General features: G+C 37.3%; 1 protein-coding gene across 8 annotated transcripts in view; it reads right to left on the bottom strand.

Moving 5' to 3' along the window:
• HEATR5A (HEAT repeat containing 5A) overlaps positions 1-20,131 on the bottom strand; it is a 126,501-nt gene that overhangs the window by 37,286 nt on the left and 69,084 nt on the right. For 7 of the 8 annotated variants that reach the window (XM_073348959.2, XM_073348960.2, XM_073348957.2 and 4 more), the window contains 8 exons: positions 17,606-17,765; positions 15,909-16,098; positions 14,159-14,328; positions 10,726-10,752; positions 8,529-8,667; positions 5,265-5,444; positions 2,910-3,146; positions 1,890-2,071 (listed from right to left, as the gene is read on the bottom strand). In XM_073348959.2, coding sequence (XP_073205060.1) covers positions 1,890-2,071; positions 2,910-3,146; positions 5,265-5,444; positions 8,529-8,667; positions 10,726-10,752; positions 14,159-14,328; positions 15,909-16,098; positions 17,606-17,765 — 1,285 coding nt within the window. The remainder of the gene's footprint in view (positions 1-1,889; positions 2,072-2,909; positions 3,147-5,264; positions 5,445-8,528; positions 8,668-10,725; positions 10,753-14,158; positions 14,329-15,908; positions 16,099-17,605; positions 17,766-20,131) is intronic. The other variant, XM_073348962.1, reaches the window with a different exon arrangement.

The raw sequence follows: 20,131 nt of genomic DNA on the forward strand, positions 1-20,131 counted from the left end.
CTGTGTGTTTCACACCTATGCCCATCTTGGGTAGTGCAGACCAATAGAGAGGAGCTGGATTTATAAGAAGTGGAAATGGGTAACTCCTTCCTGAATGGGGGAGGGGGAGGGCACGCAAGGTGCTAGCTTCCTTTAAGGAATTCTGTGTGGGCTTTGCTCAAGAAGCCATTGTTTGATGTTGAAAATCTTTGCCAAATGGTTGTCCTATATCTATCTTCTTTCTTTTCTGGTTAAATATTATTGAACAGGTTGTGGTGACACAACTCTCAGAGTATCTAACTGTTTCAGATCTCCTGGACGCCTATCATTTTATGAGAGGACCTGAAATCCTCAGAGTATTAAATGAAGAACTGGTGCCCATACCAATATTATCAGATCTATCAGTGGTCTTTGATACCATTGATCATAAAAGTATTGTTGACTTGTCTTACGTGGCAGGAACAGATAGCCAATTTCTTTTCTTGTTGGGTGTCGCTGGACATGTCAATGTGAGATTCAACAGGGTCTCTCCCCACTCATCCAGAGGACTATCAGGGCACGCTAGGAAGGAGAAATGGGCTACAGAGCCTTACGTTTTCTGATAACACAAAGTTGTGTGTGTCCATTTCTATCAGCCCAGATGATGTAGTTAAGTGCCCTATGTAATATCTGCTAGAGACTGGAGTATGGAAGCTGGCCAAGGATAGACCCAGATAAGATTAAAATGATGCTGGTGAATTGGGATACAAACCAGAAAAATATGGCAAAAGTTATATCTGTGCCTTAATATAGGATTCATGTCTGCTATTTTTGATGCGGGTGTGCAGTGCAGGGTGAGGGTTTGATTAGATTACTTCGCCAGAGAAATGACCATGACAGCATTTTTCATCAATGACAGGCAGAAGGCTGCAACTTTCTCTTTCATAAATGGACCTTGTTATTGCAGCACACACTTTTGTTATCTCGAGAGTAGATGACTGCAAGGGCCTCTTTGTGAAACTAAATCATAAATTATTTTAGGAAACCAAAACTCAAGGAAGAATACAGCAACCTATATATTAAGTGGGATATCTCATTATGGCTACACTTACACGAGTGCTTTGTTATATAGAGTGGCTTACTTACGGATTACCAGGTAGAGCTTAAAGGGGTTGGTTATAGCTTACAAAGCCCTAAACGGCTTCCAATCTGCCTCCTCTCCACGCAACACAAATTCAACAGAGGTCCTTTGGTTGGTGCTCCCTCCGTTAAAGGAGAAGAGAGGCTGCTGGGAGGAGAGTGTATTTGGAACTTACTCTCACACCCTTGGTCTGAGGTAGCCAAAATCTGTTCATCTTCAGGTCACTGTGAATCCCATCTATTTTCACAGGCTTTTGGGGAAATGAGGATTGTGAGGGTTAGCACTGATAAGGAGGGTTGAATAGTTGTTTGCTTGTGTTATGGTTGGATAATAAGGATTTAAAGACACTGCAAGACTTCTTATTTATGTATATCAGATCTATTTAGTGACTTTTCCTCACTGAGTACTATGCTCATTAAGAGTGAAGTAGTAAAAATTTGGGAACCTGAATTACTTGAGCACAGTTTTTTGGTTTTTACCATTTCCTTAGATTTGAAATGCACTTCTCTTGTATTATAGGCACACCTATAAATGTTATTTTAAAAAATTACAGTGTAACATCTTCACTTTTTCATTTGCCATGTTCAAAAACAAAACAGATTTTGCTTTCAAACCCAAAATCTTTAGTCTAAGCAAGCACAAAGTTTCAACCCTGAAGTGAAAATAAATACAATAGTTTCAGTGACAGACAAATTGAACCCTGATTACAGAACTAGCTACTGAAAATTTTCTCTTCGTTATCAAATTGTCCATTTTTTATATAAAATTTTTATAATCAATAGGTGCTTACATTGGCTTGATATTGCTCCAGAATTACATGACCAGGAAACTCTGGTTCTGGAACAGATGCAAACCTCCGAACAACAACTAACAATGTCTGAAGCCCAGAAAGACGGAGCTGGTCACTGTGATCTGTGGCAGCCATAAAAGCCATGCGGATCAAGTCAGCTAAATGCAATACCAAAAAGTCATCTGGGGACAAAAGAAAAAAAATCATTTAATAAAAACAAACTTGTTCTAAAGTCTAATTTATATTAAAGATGATGCAATTGTTTCTGTTTTTACATAGTTGGGCCCCAAAGCATTCAAACTTATTTTCTACTTTACTATATGCTAAGGGAGCTTGCATTTCCTTTAAGGAGTTGTTTATACCCAAGAGCATGTCACTTGTGAGTACTACATATAGTGGATCCTAAACAGGAGCCTTTACTCTCCAGAGAATCTACAGTGAACAGTTCCCTTTGCTTTCAAATGAGCACCTTTTGTCTATTCCCCAATCATGCAATGATATCAGCCAATATTTTTCCATTTTAAGGTAAAAATTTTGAAGGAAATAAAAACCTCTATATTTGAGGCAGCAACATTTTCAGATTAGCATGGGGAAGCACAGAAAATTAATGGTGTGTTCATCGGTAATTATGCAGATTATGGAATAAACAGAGCAGTGACACTAGTTTCTTGGATATTCCTAGATTACAAAATTGTGTTGCAGTACACAGGCACCAGTTATCGCTTCTAGTTGCCAATGTTTTCTATAGGAACAATGGCGCCCTATTTGCATGTCATGCTACAACAGCTGGGTAAGTGAATGTCAACACTGCAATTATATGCTAATATTATGACTAATTTACCATTGGTCTGTACCTCAATGAGTACAGGCTTCTAATCATTTTAATTAAAGGCTGCAACAGAGGTTATGAAGAAATCTATAATGAATTTCCCTTAAGTCACCAAATGTTAAAACATAAAAGTTAAGTATTCTTTGCACGCTATAAAATTCTCTCGGCATCTCAGTTAGTGTAACACGTACCTCTTGAATCCCTTTGTTTCCTTTCCTGAGCCAGCGTTATGTCAAAATGTGCCCTGCCTGCATTTTCACAGTGGCTGATAATTTTACAAACACACTCTGCAGCAAAAACTCTAGTGGACCATTTTGGATTAGTGAAAGGGTGGGATCTCTCATCACTTTCAGAGGTTAACACATCATCATCCTCTTTAGCTCCCTCCTCTTCTTGGGTAGTATCCACTGAAGCTACTGAGGTGAAATCTATATTTTTTAAAACACCGAAAAGAGAAGGAACACAACTGATTGCTGAAGGAATTCAAACACATTACTGACTTGTAAGTGCTAGCCTTTAACAGGTTAATGGGTCTAGAAACTGCAGAAAGTATGTGGTGGCTTTTAAGTTCCTGCAGCACCTAATCTCACTAGCCCTCGAAGATGACCAGGCTGCTCCTTCCATGGATTACTTATTCCAGTTAGTACCATAAGGTGGTCAATGATTTTGTCTCAAGATATTCTGCAGTCATGGCTTGGTCATGTTACTAGACCCAAGGTCGATTACATGTTACTGAGCTTTACGGTTAAAGTAGTCCTGATGACATTAATAAATGTTGGTATCTGCACCAAAAGCTGTTTTATAGGACATGTCTCTATGAAGAAACTAAATATTCCTTATTACTATTACGATTGTTCACTTGGAAAGTTACAGCGGATTTTGCAAGATAACTTTTTTACAAGTTCATCTCTCTTCTCAGAGTCACCACTTCCCACATCTGTTGGAGAACCTAGAGCTCGAATAAAAAGACAAATGGACCAAAACTATCTTTTATTTCTTACATAATCTTTTGAGGAAGGCCAAGGTCAATATCATGAAAGCAAACCCAAGTCACATGGATTTATGAATGAAACAAAACAAATCCCAGGAAAGATTTTAGATACAACAGAAACTACCAGTGTCCCAAATCGCAGGTTGTTCTCTTCATGTACAACTAGCCAGAATAAAATAAATCAAAATAAAAGTCAAAATAGTTTAAACCAAAACTGATGCTTTCAGGGTCATAGCTTCTTCCTGAACTCAATATTCCCCAAGAGCCTCTCTTTGTAGTTCCTCCTCATCATTTGTTCTCCATCCTTAGAATTCAGTCCTTTCAGAATATTCAGTAGGGTAACTAGTTCAACCTGCTCTGAATGATTCATTTAGAAGCATAGCTCTGCATCACTTCCTCCATTAATAACAAAGAGCCAATAGCTTAAGGGAATTTTCTTCTGGATCCCCAAAGGGCCTCACAGCACAAGTGTTTACTGCATTTTAATTTCTGCTATGGGAATAAATAAAATCGAGGACCAGAGGTAAACCCCAAATTTCTGAACATTAACTATTCCAAACCTCCATATTGCTAAAAACTCATATCTTGTCCTATATCCAAAATTCAATACTGAAAACCAAAATTTATGATGAAACCTTGATTTTATCAATATATTGTTATCAGTCAAGACCTTTATAAAAACAAGGATTGACCTGCTATTGAATTATGATTGAAAAGTGATTTTTATTGAATGTTTTGAAATCAAATACTATTTCACTGTAAACCATGCCATTAAAGTATAACAGAAATGTAGAAAAAGATAGATAATTTTTGTATGACTACATTTCAGCAGAACATTTCAAAGACTGTAGGTTTTCAAGATTTTAGTTGCTCTTATTTATTTACTGAGAACAGCCACTTGATTAACAAGAAATTGACAACACAGCAGAATCAAGACCGAAGCAAAAGGGCTTGTCAAGATTAATTTTATATCACACATTCCAGGAAGGAGTCTTACTATTGACATATTTTCTCTAATGTCTATTTAGAGCTAAAGCAGACTCTACTAACTGTATGGGTGTGGACTATAAATTTCATTAGGTACAAGCACAGCTGCATATCATGCACATGACCAATACCATAAGATCCTCAGCACGTTGCTTTATAGCAACTAAAGATTAATTGAAAAGGAATCCACATACTATACACTAGTATCAAGAACTAGCCTGAACCATTATCTCAGATGTGATGATATTTTCCACTCCAAAGTTTGTAGAAATTTGAACTTTGTGTCTCATGCCTTTCATCAAGTAGGATAAGACTAGTCAAGGAAAGTGATACTGTTCACAAGGCCTTTTCAGAATGCAAAAGGCAGTCAGGAAAGATCAAGTAATTTCCCATTCTAGGGAAAAAAGTTCAAGTATCAAACATTTAAAATAAATAGCAGGAATATACTTTTTTCACAATCTGTATATGTCTAAGAGATGAGACTGATTACTTCTCTCCTGTAAAGCAGAGATCATATTTGTACGCCTTGTTTTATTACATTCCCAGCTAGGGATATGTTAGCACTTACCAGCTGAGGCAGCAAGAACATCTTTACAAAGCTTCAACCAGAACGAGAGCTTTTCCACTGCCACTGATGTGAGCATATGACTTAGGGTCTCTTTGATATCTTGGCATAGTCTTTGATCCAATTCTTTGTCCAGCAAGCTCAGCAATGCCCCCTCCAGTCCAACTTCTCTGATGTTAATCTCTGTTAAGAACACAGTATTATCTGAGTGGTATGCATCACAAAATTGCCAAAACACAGGAGTGTAGAAATTCAGTTATGGTGCTTAATAATTACACATGTCATACACTGCAAACAGCAAATATCTGGTCTTGAAACACTTAAAATGATTGCTTAAAGTTCTAATGCCATGCCATTTGGGTGCAAAACCAACTTTAAGAACACCACATTATTCAATATTGCCCCAAATAAATTGCACCCCAGTAATTTTTCTAGCTTTCTCCAGCGTCATGAAATGCATGTCCAGTGTGAATGTGGCTTTGTGTTATGTTAAGCTGATTTACTAGAAACTACTGAAGTGAGGATGTTAATGTTTAGCTCGAACTGCTTGGTTAAAATCCCTATACCCATGTTAACGTTTTACTTTCTGAAGAATTCTTCACTGTCTGCTAACCCTTGTTATTAGCTTTTGAATATGTAGCAGGTTATTAAGGTTTTTTTAAATGTAATTAGTCATTCAATAGTTTGCTTAGAATTTACTGTAATGGTTACAAAAGTACAAGATTGAAAATGGCCTTAGACATCAGTAACATCCAGTGATAAAGCTGTGATGAGGATCTGTAGGCAGCAACACATGCCACCAATACAGCCAGGATGGGGAGGAGCAAAGAGAAGTACCCGTGATTTCAAGTTAAAGAATTTTTAATTAATTGTAAATTGAGTCTGTGACCAACAGGAAATGCTTCTTCTGACAACATTCTATTCTACTCTGGTTCTCATACTGTGCCCATCCATTTGGTATCTGAACACCTAAAAAAAATTTGTATACTTTGAAGTTGATGACCTGTGACCCTGTCTCAACTTTGAATTTGTCTTGGTAGAGATCATAGGGTATCAAGTTCACAATTTATATTTTAATGCTGCTAATGCTGACAGGTTTATATTGATTAGTAGAGTGAAATGTGCTGAACACAAGTAGGGGAAGTTAAATAATAAGACAATTAGCATTTGCTATGCTAAAAAGGCAACATTTATTTAGTGTGAGGCCAAGTGATTTTTCGGCAGTCAAGGTAGGCCCAGAGGCTTAACCAAAGGTCATATAATTGTGTCTTCTCATGCTGTGTGACAGACAAGCATAGAAAGACGAGTACACCGCATAGTTACATTAATAAGCTTAAAATAGAGTATGGGGGAAAAGAGGATTTTTGCAACTATGTAACTACAGAGATAATCACTTGATTTATTAAGAAATTAATTGATGTGAATAGCTTGTCAGTAGTTGAAAGCCTAAGTATGGTCACCCGGACCACCACACACAAACAGAAGGGCAGGCCTAAGTTTCTTATGCTAGTAGAAATGGGCAAATATCAGGGTGGGTGGGTGGGTGTGTGCGTATGTATAAAAAACTGGATACTTTCCTATACTCCGGGTACATCAGGTTTCTGAAACACTGTCAATTGGATCAAGACCTGTTCTCTGATATGCTCCACTTACTGATTCTACCTTTGTTTTCCCATATCTTAGGAGTATGTGAATAAGTTTATAATCCTAAAAGCTATCACTTTATGCTGTTTAGTTATATTAATGAGTGGACTTGTTCTGATGTTAAGTAAAGCATTTATCTATATATCCCCCATTGATTCCGTACTCAACAAGTACCATCTGTGTAGCCACCCGAAGGGAAGAAACTGTGATGATAATAAATATTACCAGTGCAAAAATTGTTCAGGCTACAAAGTTAAGGTTAAATGATTCTCCATGTACCAAAACAGCTCTGAAAGAACATAATGGTAACAAAATACACATATACAGACCATCTGGAAATTCTCAGTTATTACCGACAGTTGATTATTCTCATTTCTTAATATCACTAAATTTACAAATCAGCACTCAAAGTGGGCCCTTAACTAAATTCACCCATGGTGTAATCCTATACTAGAGAAAAAGAGGCTTGCTAAATGCTAAAATAACATTGTCACATAATCTCTCTGAGATAGGTACAGTAAATATTAGTGTGCACCAGCAGGGTCTATATGGACCAATTAATGCACAACATGTTAGCCTGCTTTAGCAATCACACAGCTGTAGTACACACCGTCACACTATGTTGACAAGCCCTTAGTGTAAAGGAGGCTGCTGTGATGTACATTTACACTCCAGCTTGCCACAAACTAAATATTCATACAGATAAGCCCATAGTCCTCTTAACAAACAAAAATAATTGGGTCTCCCTCGGGGCTTCTTCTTTTTCCACCAAAACTTCAAAGGGTGCAATGGAAGCTGGCTGACGAACTCACACATAAGCAGTACACATGACACCTGGTGTTCAGTACTTTGAAAAATCAAACCCCTTACTGTATTAACATGACCGACTAAATTGTATGTTTTGGGGGGCAAGGACTGACTCTGTGTGCATATATAGCACCCACCACAATGGGGCCCCGATCCCACACTGGAGCCTCTCGTACTACTGCAACACACAAAACAAACACTATGGACTTAGGAGCCTGAAGTATGGAACCCCTTCTTAAAAATCTTGACCTAAAGTTTTTGGAACATTTATATTAATTTACTATTGCAGTTTTACAGTACTGTCAATTTTCAAAAACCATGACTAAGGTACCAAAAAATCATGAGATTAATTTAAAGATCACAATTTTTTAAAAAGGGTTTTTTATCTACTATTTGGTTATGGTCACTGTTAGGGTGCACTCAGGACAAATTTTCAAGCTCTTCTCTGCAACCCTGGGGACTTTTTTTTTTTTTTTTTCAAATGAAAATTGAGATTTCTCTCTCTTGGATGGCTCCAGGAGTTGGGGCTTTAAGAAAAACACCAATTATTATGACACTCATGACAAAATTGTGAGGCTTGGCAACACTGCTGTTAGCATTGTTTTATCACTGGGAGATGCCTAAAAAGTGTCAACAAATATAAGTACATAAATATCACGTTTTAGGAGAAAAAATATTTTGAGTTAAAGGTTTTTTTAAATGCTACAAAACAAATAATCTGCCATCTCAGTTTAATTTAGAAGGGAGGGTGCTTAACGATCCAAGTTCAGCATGAGTCCAGCACTGCATTCTCAAGGCTTAATGGACATACATTACCTGGAGTGAAATCTTCTCTGCAGTCTTTAACAAAGGTAACAGCATGTTCTGATACCTCAGCTGCTTCTCTTTGCACAAGCTGACGCAAACAAGCTAGTACTGCTCGTCTCAACAACAAGTAGGAGCTACAGAGATTCACCTGAAATATGCAAACAAAGAGAGTAAGATGGCTCACAACCTCTGTAGCAGCTACCCAATATGACTGTAGTCCAGTGCTTTCTGATTGATTACTGTTATGAAATAAGAAAAGGAGTACTTGTGGCACCTTAGAGACTAACCAATTTATTTGAGCATGAATAGACTGTGAAGTTCATCACCAAATAACTCTCCTATTTTGCATACCTTTGTAGATCTAAAATTAAAAGTTTACAATATTGTAAATGCTTTGGTAACCACAGTAATTTTAAAGTTCTCTCAAGTGAAATTATCCTACAGATCTAGTCATATCCATCTCTCATTGAAGTCAATGGAAAAACTTCCACTGACTTCAATGGAAGTTGAATCATGATCTAAATGAATGCCTATTTTACTCTTATCCAGAGTACAAAATTACAGTGTGGTATGAAAACTGAGTCCAAACAAAGTCCACTCATATCACCATTATAGAGAGCTAGGAATGATGAAAGAAAATTACGATACAACTACGGACAAGTAAACCAAGCTCAAATAATTCCAAGATCTGTACATGAAAGTGAGATTGTAAGAGAGAGGGCAAAGAGAAAAATAAATGGACAAGGTTTCTTTTGAAAATATCGTCCAACTAAATTAGGCTGTAGTTATTTGTTTTGGGAAAGGTTAGGGTTAGGGATGGGCATGTCGCGTGGAGACAAGTCACCTCTCCTGAGCCATTCTCCAACATGGCTGTTTAGAGTATCATTACTTCAACATCACAAGATCAGCTTCTGCTTTTTGTACTGAAATCTCATGCCAACACAAACATTGTTCCTGGAGTAAGGAAACAACTTTAAAAAACCCAAGTCTTGCACCTGAGGTTCTTCCTCACACCCCCACCCCCAAATTTTATGACTATCCTGAAAGTAATCCACAGATACAGTAAGCTTGTCAAGTGGCTGGGCAGGGTAACTAGACCAATTTTATACAATTTACTGTAATCCAAGCTTAGATTATAACGAGTAAACAACCAAAATGAGCATGTGTCTAAGTATGTGGACGGTAAAGAGGTTATCCTTTATAATTAAGTAACCTTCTGCCCTTATCTGTCACGTAAAGGCAGTGGTTTTCAACATTTTTTTCATTTGTGGACCCCTAAAAGATTTTGAATGGAGGTTCAGACCGCTTGGAAATTTTAGACATAGTCTGTGGACCCCCAGGGGTCTGCAGACCACAGGTTAAAAACCACTGCTCTAAGGTACTGAAAAAGGACAGAGCTGAGCGTCTGCTGCAGAGAACCTTTGCTGAGGGGTCATGCTCCTCATTTGTCATTGATAAGCCAACAGTCACTCAAAATGAGATTAAAAATAAAAAAAATTAAGGACACAAAGAATAAGTGATATGGAATCTCAGTTTCATTACATTTAAAACTAATTTGTCTCTCTGCTTTTGTATGCTTACGCATGCGAATCTGCAAAACTCATTATGAATTATACATTTTTAATAGATACAAAGATATGCTCTGCATAACAATTCTTTTGTAAAAGAAATGAGTCAATTAGTATCCCTGCAAGATACTTTAACTGAAATTTTAAAGGGTACAATTGAATCTTGAATGCAACACTTATTCAAGCAGGCCGCATCTCCTGGAAATCTGGCATGCTTAAAATTGCAGCTCACCAGATAAATTTTATAGGGAAGGACAGAGCACTCAAGTCAGGTGACAGGGAAATGCGAGAGACACATACTTCATATCTCTCATTCTCCCACATTTTAAGTAGGGGAAAAGGGTAACACATACAATGCAAGCAACACATAAAAATTAACTTAAACCATTTCTGCATTGCACATGTTAAAGTCAAACAGATGCAAAATTAAGTGCACAAAATGAAACACATGTGCCAGCTGCAGAAGGTTAGAAGGGATTTGGTTAGGGTGAAATCAGATGAACATCATTTGACATGCTGAAGGTATTTTACTTTACATTAATGGTTAACCAGAGAGAGAGAGAGACAGAGGAGGAGGAAATAAAAAACACTGCTGCAAACTGCTGAAATTTTAAGATTAACAAGGCACTGGGACCTACCAACACAGAATTATCCAACAAGATCTCCTGCACAAAAACAAATGACAAACCAGTCATGACAAAATCAAAATACAGATACCACAATGATACTCACTACAGCAAGGAAACCATAAAATGTAAATTCAGAATATTAAATTCAGAGTGTTATCTCAAACATTCCACAAAATCCTCATTTGCTTAGTCCAGATACCTCATCATATAATGTTGAACATCTTTAAAATGTAAGCCAACAGCCCATAAAACTCATTGGGTAAAATAAATGTAAAAGCAGCTCTTGAAAGTGGTCATTTAAATTTATATATATATTTATTTGTATTTGAACATGTTTTCTTTATGGTCCTATAGCTGAAAACCTGAGCATCCACCCTCTGCAGCCATCCTATGTATACGAGATATATAAATAAGAACGTAGTGTGTATCTGTAAAGTTAGCTGTAAAATTAATATTAGTCATCACTAGATACAAAAGGTTATTTCCACAACCAAGTATTTAATTGCCAGAACTTGACACAGAAGGTTAAGTACCATGCAGTTAGATGCAAAGCCGTGGGTAAGAAAATCCTCTTTCTAAAGGAAGAAAATTTTAAGATGCTGGTTTTTTGTTTTGTTTTGGGATAGAGGTGCGTACTAGGGGAGAATGGGGAATGAAGATGAGGGTGGGATGATGATGTTCATTTTATATAACTTTTTTATAAAAAACAGTCCTCCTTTAATTATTAAATATTTTAAGAACAGTCTAAAATTAAGTTTGAACTCATAAGTTTTCAATATATTGGCAATAGCCTTGGAGAAATAGGAAAAAACCCCTCCAAATAACTATTGGTAATTACAATTGGTAATTAACATAACTACTCTCAGCAACAGTGTTTTCAGCTCTCTCCTCACTAGTGTGTCTCAATGGATATCAGAAAAACAGTCTGTTCTCTGACAAGAGCCTCTTTACCTTCCTCCCCGTTACAAATAATTCCTCAGCACAGAATGGTGGTATTATAAATAAAATATAATACCACCTAGCTCTTATTTAGCATTTTTTACCTTTAGAGTGCAACGTGCTTTACAGAAGGTCAGTATCATCCTTCTTTTACGGATGGGAAAACTGAGGCCCAGGGAGAGAGATACTTGCCCAAACTCACCCAGCAAGCCCATGGCAGAACTGGGAACTGTACTTATGTTTCCCACGTCCCAAAACAATGCCCTGTCCATGTCTCCTATTAAGACAACAATGGTAATTGTTCAGGCAGACCACATGCCCTACAAAGTTCTACTGAGTTCAGTGAGGCTTCAACACAGATGCAGGGTCCACCTGCATGGTGCTCTCTGCAGGAATGGGGTCTAAATAAGAAAAGTATATATCAAACCCCACTCATTCGGAGTTATGAAACAGATCTATTTCCAATTACTAAACTGTATGTATTAGTGTGGAGGGCTTTGATTCTGCAGTGAGCTCCTCGCAGACAGAAATCTACAACTGCGTGGAGTCCCTGATTTCACTGGGACTCTGTGTGGGCACAAGAATCTATCCACGTAAAGCTCCTTGTAGGGTTGGGGCCTAAATGAACACGAACACACACACAAATTACAAAATATATTTTGCTCTAATTAACAAGTGTAGGTAAGTTTTAGTTTATGAAGTATTCCATAATTTACTGTAACAATTTCACAAGTATACTGAAATATTCTTCTGTAAATAAATTAACTCTTTGTAATATAAAACCTCACTACAAACACACTATTAATAAATCTTTGCTGAGAAGTGGAGAGAGACCAATTTTTTGTGCAGTTTAGAGAGGTATTACTGTAAACAGCAGTGGACAAGACATTCATTCCATAGATTTGCAAATAGATGGAAATGCTAATGAGTTGTCTGATCAACAGGACAGCAACTCCCAAGTCTGGAGTGCTTTCATAAAAGATGAGTGGAAATGCTTTTTACCTATTAAAAGGAAGATCAAGGATAAAATATGGTGGAAGGGGAAGAAGAAAGAAGAATCCCTAAGGTGTACAATTCTCCCAAAATAAACAGGCTCATGCTTAAACCCAATAGTAATGTGGGGCTCTCTCTGAATCTTGCAGATACATTTCTACAAAAACCTCAAACATATATGGAAGAAATGTGAACTCCATAAGAAATCAGAATGTATGTCTACTAATGATATGCAACAGCTGCTCAGACAAAAGAACACTTAAAAACTCCAAGACAGACAAGCTAGAGATACAAGAAAATCCAGAAAATTTACTCTTTTTTTGAATTTTGAGAAAAACTTTTACACGGAAACCAGCTAAATCATGAATACATAATGAGGGTAGATCAAATCTTGTTAAAACCCTCTCTTGCTACAGCATATTCTTATGGAAGCAGACATTTGATTGTGTGGGAGACAGCTTGAGACAGAAGAAGAATAGGCAAAGTAGAATAAATTGACGAGGGAGGTTGTGGAATCTCTATCATTGGGGATTTTTAAGAGCAGGTTAGACAAACACCTGACAGGGATGGTCTAGATAATCCTTAGTCCTGCCACAAGTGCAAGGAACTGGACTAGATGATCTCTTGAGGTCCCTTATAGTCCTACGATTCTAGTACAGGATTAAAGAAAAAAAATAGAACTAGGACACTCAATACTTGTGCAAGTAGAGGTTGCACTTGGTGCTGTGGACATGACCTTAGTGGAAAGCACGCACTGGTTTGCTTAAGAAGACCTGACCAGCCATGCTAGCATTATGGTTGCTTTCTTGGATTGAACTAATTCTGGAGACATGGCAACTACTATGGCAGTTAAAGGTAATATATAATATTATACAAATGAGATGACAGACCTGAAATATGACATGTTCCCTACCACTTTTGTGTCATGCCTGCAAACTAAAGTGAGAGGGGGCAGCTGTCTTGAGTACCAGAACCACAACAACAACTGCTCACTAGCAGTACAGAATTGACAAGGAAAGTAAACTAATCTGGATTTCTTTAAATTATAAATAATTATATTGCTTATACTGAATATTGAGAAGTAATTGGTTACTTCAACAAACCTTAACCTAGCATAGACGAGAAGAAATACTGGCCAGAATTAAGTGGGCAAAACCCAAAACCCAGCTCATACATTTTGTCAATAAAAGTTTGGCTTGTGAAAGAATGGTAGCATGTATTCTCAGTCAGTAACAGGGGTATGCTCTTGGGAGAGATATAGAAGGAAGGAAACAGAAGGAAGGAAAATGGATAAATGGAAAGGGGAGAAGTGAGAATGATCACGTGCGTATGAAAGACGCAAACCCTCACCCTATTAAAGAATGATTGATTACTAAAACACAGTATTAAATGTATTTTAACAAATGATAACTGGCTGGTTTAAGGAAAATTTATTTAAATGTTTTATGTTTCAAGGCAAAAGTTGAAAATTTAAAAACGGGGAAAAATACATTTTCATAGCTTTACTTACACATAGGCAGCTTACAAGGCTAGACAAGTTGACATGTCGTGGAGCAAACATATGAAGCTGCTGTAGGCAAGAGATGGCTTGAGCCTGAACAAGGCAGTCAGGGTTATCCTGCATCACCGCACAGCCCAGGAGACAAGAAGTTCTTAAGGCTGAAACTGCAGTTTTACTACCTACAGTTAGAAAAACAGTGTTTTAATACTTGCAACATTAATTTTCCTTAAATTTTTTTAAAATAGGTAAAAATATGAGTAATTATACAAAGCATTCACTATTAATAAAATGATTCACATAGGAGTTTCTTCAAGCGATTCATTCAAGCAGAATAATCGTCATCATACTTAGCACTTCTACTGCACCTTGAAACAGACAGTCACAGACAACTTAGTCCTGCCTCAGTGCAGGGGACAGGCCTAGATGACCTGTCAAGGTTCCTTCCTACCTTTCTACGATTCTAACTTTATAAACAAGCAAGCAGGCCTCAAAATACCACTGAGAGGTAGGCAGGCATTATAACCAGTTAACACACGGGGACAATAAGGCACAGAGAGGTCAAACAGTGAGTCAGTGATAAACTTAGAATACCTGACTCAATTCTTTTCTCTAGCCTCTAGATCCCACTCCCCACTTTTTGGACTATTGGCACACTCATTCAGTAGAACTTTCCATACCAATATAAAAGGTCTGTTTTCTTTTTTAAAGTAATATTTCGGGGGGGGGGGGAAGAGGAGGGGAAGGATTAAGTGATTAATAAAGCCTGGGATTGGCAGGCAGGTAAATGTATCAAGGTAGTACATGCACATCATACGAAGGACTGGGTGAATATCATCATCAATGATAGAGTGCACAAATAATGAATAAAAGGTATACACTTGCAGGTGAGTCAATGGGATGGACATGGACTTTGGCACGGAAACAGCTACAGATACAGGAAACTAAGGCCCTGATCCTATAAGCTGCCTTACACAACCCTGCATCTACACACAGCCCCATGAAAATCAATGAGGTCTGCACACATGAAGCAGTTTACAGGACTTGGGCCTCAACAGAAGAAATTGATGGTGCCTGATCTGACATTCCCTATTAACCCTCCAGAGGAAGGCCAGATATAATGTCTTCCCTGAAGCCTTTTAGTTGCTTTTCCTGTCAAGTCACTATACCTGCCTTGTTTCCCCAGACTCCATAGATCTCTGGTGTTGTTGCCCTTTCAAATAATGCTGGAGGTTTATATACATGCTATTAGTGTGGCTTTCATATTGTATATTATCTGATGGGCATCAAAAAGCACTGGATTAACCCCCTTGTGTAGACAAGTCCGAGAATGCCTGTATTGAAGCTCTGAACTCAATGGGTACTGTGAGTGCACAGCTCCATTGAAAAATCAGACCATTTTTATTTAGGTGCCTAAATCTGGATTTTGTTCTCAATTTTTCAAATAAAAATCTTTGTGTCTTGACACTAAGCATAAGAACTTTCAACCCAATGAGAAACTTTTAGGATTATGTTCTAGTAAGGGTATCCAAAAAAAAAAAAAAAAATTGCTCATCCTGGAAGGATAATTACCACCATGTCTTGGCCCCATAAAGGCACAGCCTATGAAAAACTATTTCACAGTTTATTTGCAAGAAAACATGTCTGAATGATTCCTGAAAGTTCCTAGAACACATTCACTGTTTGTCTGTAATGTTTCAACTTATGTTTAAGTATTCCAATTACCAAATCAAACAAACATGACAATATTGTTTATGCATACCTTGCAACTCTGGCCCCAACGTCGTGATAAGTGCATTTAAGCAGCGACCAAGGCTCTGGTGAACTTCAGCATAAGCAGGAGGGACAGTCAACAACAACATGACAACAAGAGATAGGGTAGGTTCCACATGCACATGATACAGAGGGCCAGCTGAATCTATTATCAATGACAGAGAGTGCAGTGCCCAAGTCTGTAAAATAAAAGATGTCACACCTAAATGTAATAAAATAAACTAAGAGCTGTTTTGTGAAGTCTGTGATTAAAATAAAAATTAATACATAGGTACAACTAGTGCTCTGAAGTGGGAAGGGAATGGATGGATGAAGAGGCTACAGACAATTTGTTCTTCATAACAAAATGTCTGGAAACTGTGGCTCTTTGATAAATATTGTAAGGAAAATTCTACATTTTGGAGTGGCACGACTGGTTAACACTGTCATTATTAGTACCCAAAAACCTCAATGACAACTGATTTCTTAGATGTAGTGTAATGTTAGTTCCCCACTAAGTGCTGTAGTTTGCAGATATAAATTATTTTTTCATAGTTTCATGAGCTAGGATGATGGAGTTACAGCAAGTATGAAGGCAGAACTGCTGAAGAGTATTTTAAATAAATAAGGGCTTGTCTACACTTACCAGAGGATTGACACGCGGTGATGGATGCATCAGCGGTCGATTGCGTGGGTCTAGTGAAGACCCGCTAAATCAACCACAGACAGATCTTCCATTGACTCCTGTACTCCACCAGATCGAGAAGTGTAGGTGGAGTCGATGGGTGAGCATCTCCCATCAACATCGCATGGTGTGGACCCCGCCGTAAGTAGATCTGAACTACATCGATTTGAGTTACGCTATTCATGTAACTCAAATTGCGTAGCTTAGATCGACTTTTCCCTTTTGTGTAGACAAGGCCTTAGTCTCACTCACTTTGCCCTACATTCAAACCCATTACATGTTACTTTTGTAGTGATCCTCTGTGTATGGAGGATAGTAGGTAGAAATGATAAATTTAAGTGCACTATTCGGTCTGTTTAAAAGGGCATGTAGGATTTTTATCACCCCTCACTTAAACTTGAAGGAGTTTTGATGTATAGCCCTTTTTATTTCAATGTGTGATTAAAATATCCTTCCCAGAGGGACCATGGCATATGAAGTTTTAGCTCAGGAAGAACCATCCAACTTCATCTTCACAACAATTTGACTCATACAAGCAAGCTTTCAACTGACCAAGCTGGTCTCTGTAGCTAGTGCTGCACACTAGTTACAGAGGCAAGCTATTTACTACATCATCTTTATAAAAGAAAATTGCTAGGAAGCAGACAGATTTGCAGACACAAAAAATGATACACAGATGAAAAGAAAAAGCAGCCACTATCTAATCAAGAAGAAAAGGAGTACTTGTGGTACCTTAGAGACTAACCAATTTATTTATTAGTCTCTAAGGTGCCACAAGTACTCCTTTTCTTTTTGCGAATACAGACTAACACGGCTGTTACTCTGAAACCTATCTAATCAAGCAAGATTCAGGTGAATGTACATCAAATTCAAAACAACAGTATGAATTCAGGAATTCTGCTGAAGGAATTGTTGTCTAATCTCCTCTTACATGTAAGAAGAACTTTCACTCCCCAAAAACAATTGGTTCTGTTTTAATATCTATACAAAGGGCAGATATTTTGAGTTATGTGGCCAAGTACCTGTACGTCAGGAGAAGTATTGTCCTGAGATAAGGTATAAAGGATTCCAACACATGCATTCAGGTGCTGAGTAGAGCCTATTCCTCCTAAATATCTATACAGTGATCCCAGAGCCAAAGAATGTCCTGTTCTTGACACCACATCCCTAGCAGATTTCAGCCTGTTAATTGCAAGGAGAAAAAAAGTTGTTAGAATATGTGACTACAATAGCTGATACTGCCAGGCAATCTTTTTACATAGTAGATTTCAGTGCTTTGGTTGTAGAATGCAAGCAGCAAAAGATTTTGCTAATCATTATGTTGCCAGAATTTATAAAGACATTTTAGTACTACTTATCTCCTACCCAGAATTGCACCTAAATAATTAAGGGGCATTTCTCAATTTAAACAGAGGGTTGTGAAAAACTGGTACTAGCGAGGATATGCTGACAATCTTTTAATTCTTCCTGTTGAGCCTAGAAACAGTAACATACAAGATTTTTTTCTGTAGGGGAAAAACCCACTAAATAAACTACAAAAAGTTTTATTACATTTAGGACAAAACACATGGTATGCGATTCACTTCATAATCATGTTAATTCTTCAAACATAACAAAAGCAGAAACATTGTCCAAACTAAGAAGATTGCAAATTTCTAAGCTAATCAAAAGAGTACAATAGCAAGTCCTCATTCTGCTCCCTAGATAGGATTACCATTCTTTTGTATGTGCAGTTAGGCACTGACACCCTTTTACCAACTTAATGCTTTTCAACATTTAGCCTATTACAAAGTTTCAACCAAACCAATCCAATCTTCTTGACACACCCTCAGCTGAAACTGAGCTGGCTGGACAGGATTGTAGGTCTTTTTAAAATTGACAACATTTTTAATGCAACTGTCCTGCCTTCTGAATTTTTTCTCCACATTCTTCCATCATTTTGATGCAACTATGACACAAACTCTTCTGTAAATATAGGATAGATCAAAATAATCTGGATCTTCAATTCTACACTCTAAAAGAGAAGGAACAAATTCAGGATTATGTTTCAGTCTCTTTTTCCTGCTCTGAATTCAGCCTGTAAACTAACGATACTTAGACCTCAGTGGTTCAGGAGCCAAATTAGGGATCAACATTACCCAAAAGAGCCAAATTAGTGCGAATTCATTGTTTCATTTACTACAGTACTATATATTCAGATTTAAATAGTATGTCTAGGGAAATATATAATTATTATTATTTTCACAGCAAAATGACTAAGTACTATTATTTTATGAACTACAATTGGTTAATAACATAGTAAAAACATCCTGATTGGTCAATTAAATTAGTGTTTTAATATCACATGGTGCAAAGAGACACAGTCTGAGTATCCTTGCTGTAAACGCTGTACTTGGCATCTGTCATGTTAACTAAGAAAGGGAAAGGTTTCATAGCTTCTCTGAATCACTTTTTCAATGATTGTTCTTATGTGGTTCCATTTTATTGTTGTTAATTATCTAGCTAGATTTCCAGTTTGAGACTGTGACAATAGTGTCATCAGACTGTAGTCTGCGGAATCACTCAAAAAGTTCCTTTGAGTGTTTTCCAGTCAACCAACTTCTCAAATGTGCTTTAACACTCTGCTAGGCGTTACTTTTTAAACCAGAAAATTTTTAAATAGTACACTGAATACCCGCCCATACATTAGAAGTTTAGGATGACTGCACCTGAAAAGTGATTTTCTACATATTTGTTGTTTGAACAAATGGAAGCGACCTAATTTGTCATATTTTTCTTTATACTTTGGATGGCACCTTCAACAGCCTGGCCACCACATTCTGTGGTTTTCTTTTTGGACAAAGAATCAATGTGCCTCGTGTGGGCACTTGAAGTCATTTTTCATATATGACTGACCATCTTGTATTAACAAACCTCTATTCTTTTATTTCTTCAAATGCAGTATCTAGCAGTGCATGCAGGAGTTTAAAATCTTTCAGGAAATTATATGCAGGGTGAAATGCTTCAATCATTCCTTTAAATTGCTCATTAAATCGTGCTACACTGTAAGTGATACTAGTAGCATAAAACAGTATTAAAACAAATGCAATTTTTTGCCTCCCAGGTGTTTTTATGGCATGATCACACATTGATTTTTGCTATCTTTAGACGAACACAAATTGCTCCTGAATTATGCTGTTGAAGAGCTACTGGGAGGCCTGGAATAGGGACTTAAATGGTCATCACTGCTGCATTTTGACAATAAAAGTAGCATAAAATGGTCTCACTTGCCAAACTCAATATTCTGCTCTTCTTACTCTGACAAAATTTCATTTGATGTCCGAATAAACAAAGAAACCTCTTTTCCGCATTTTGAAATGAGAAGAAATCCTTTCCATCTTGCTCCTCAACAAACTGGTTTACATGTTAGTGTAGAAGAATTATCTGCTTTCATTACTTCACTCCTTTCAATCATTGTTTCCTTCTATTTGAGGCATATTGTCTCCAATAAATTCACACATTATTGGTAATCAAACTGTAAGCATGGGCTGTCACAGAATATAGCCACG

This window comes from Lepidochelys kempii, chromosome 6 (assembly GCF_965140285.1).
Source record: "Lepidochelys kempii isolate rLepKem1 chromosome 6, rLepKem1.hap1, whole genome shotgun sequence".
Taxonomy (NCBI): domain Eukaryota; kingdom Metazoa; phylum Chordata; order Testudines; family Cheloniidae; genus Lepidochelys; species Lepidochelys kempii.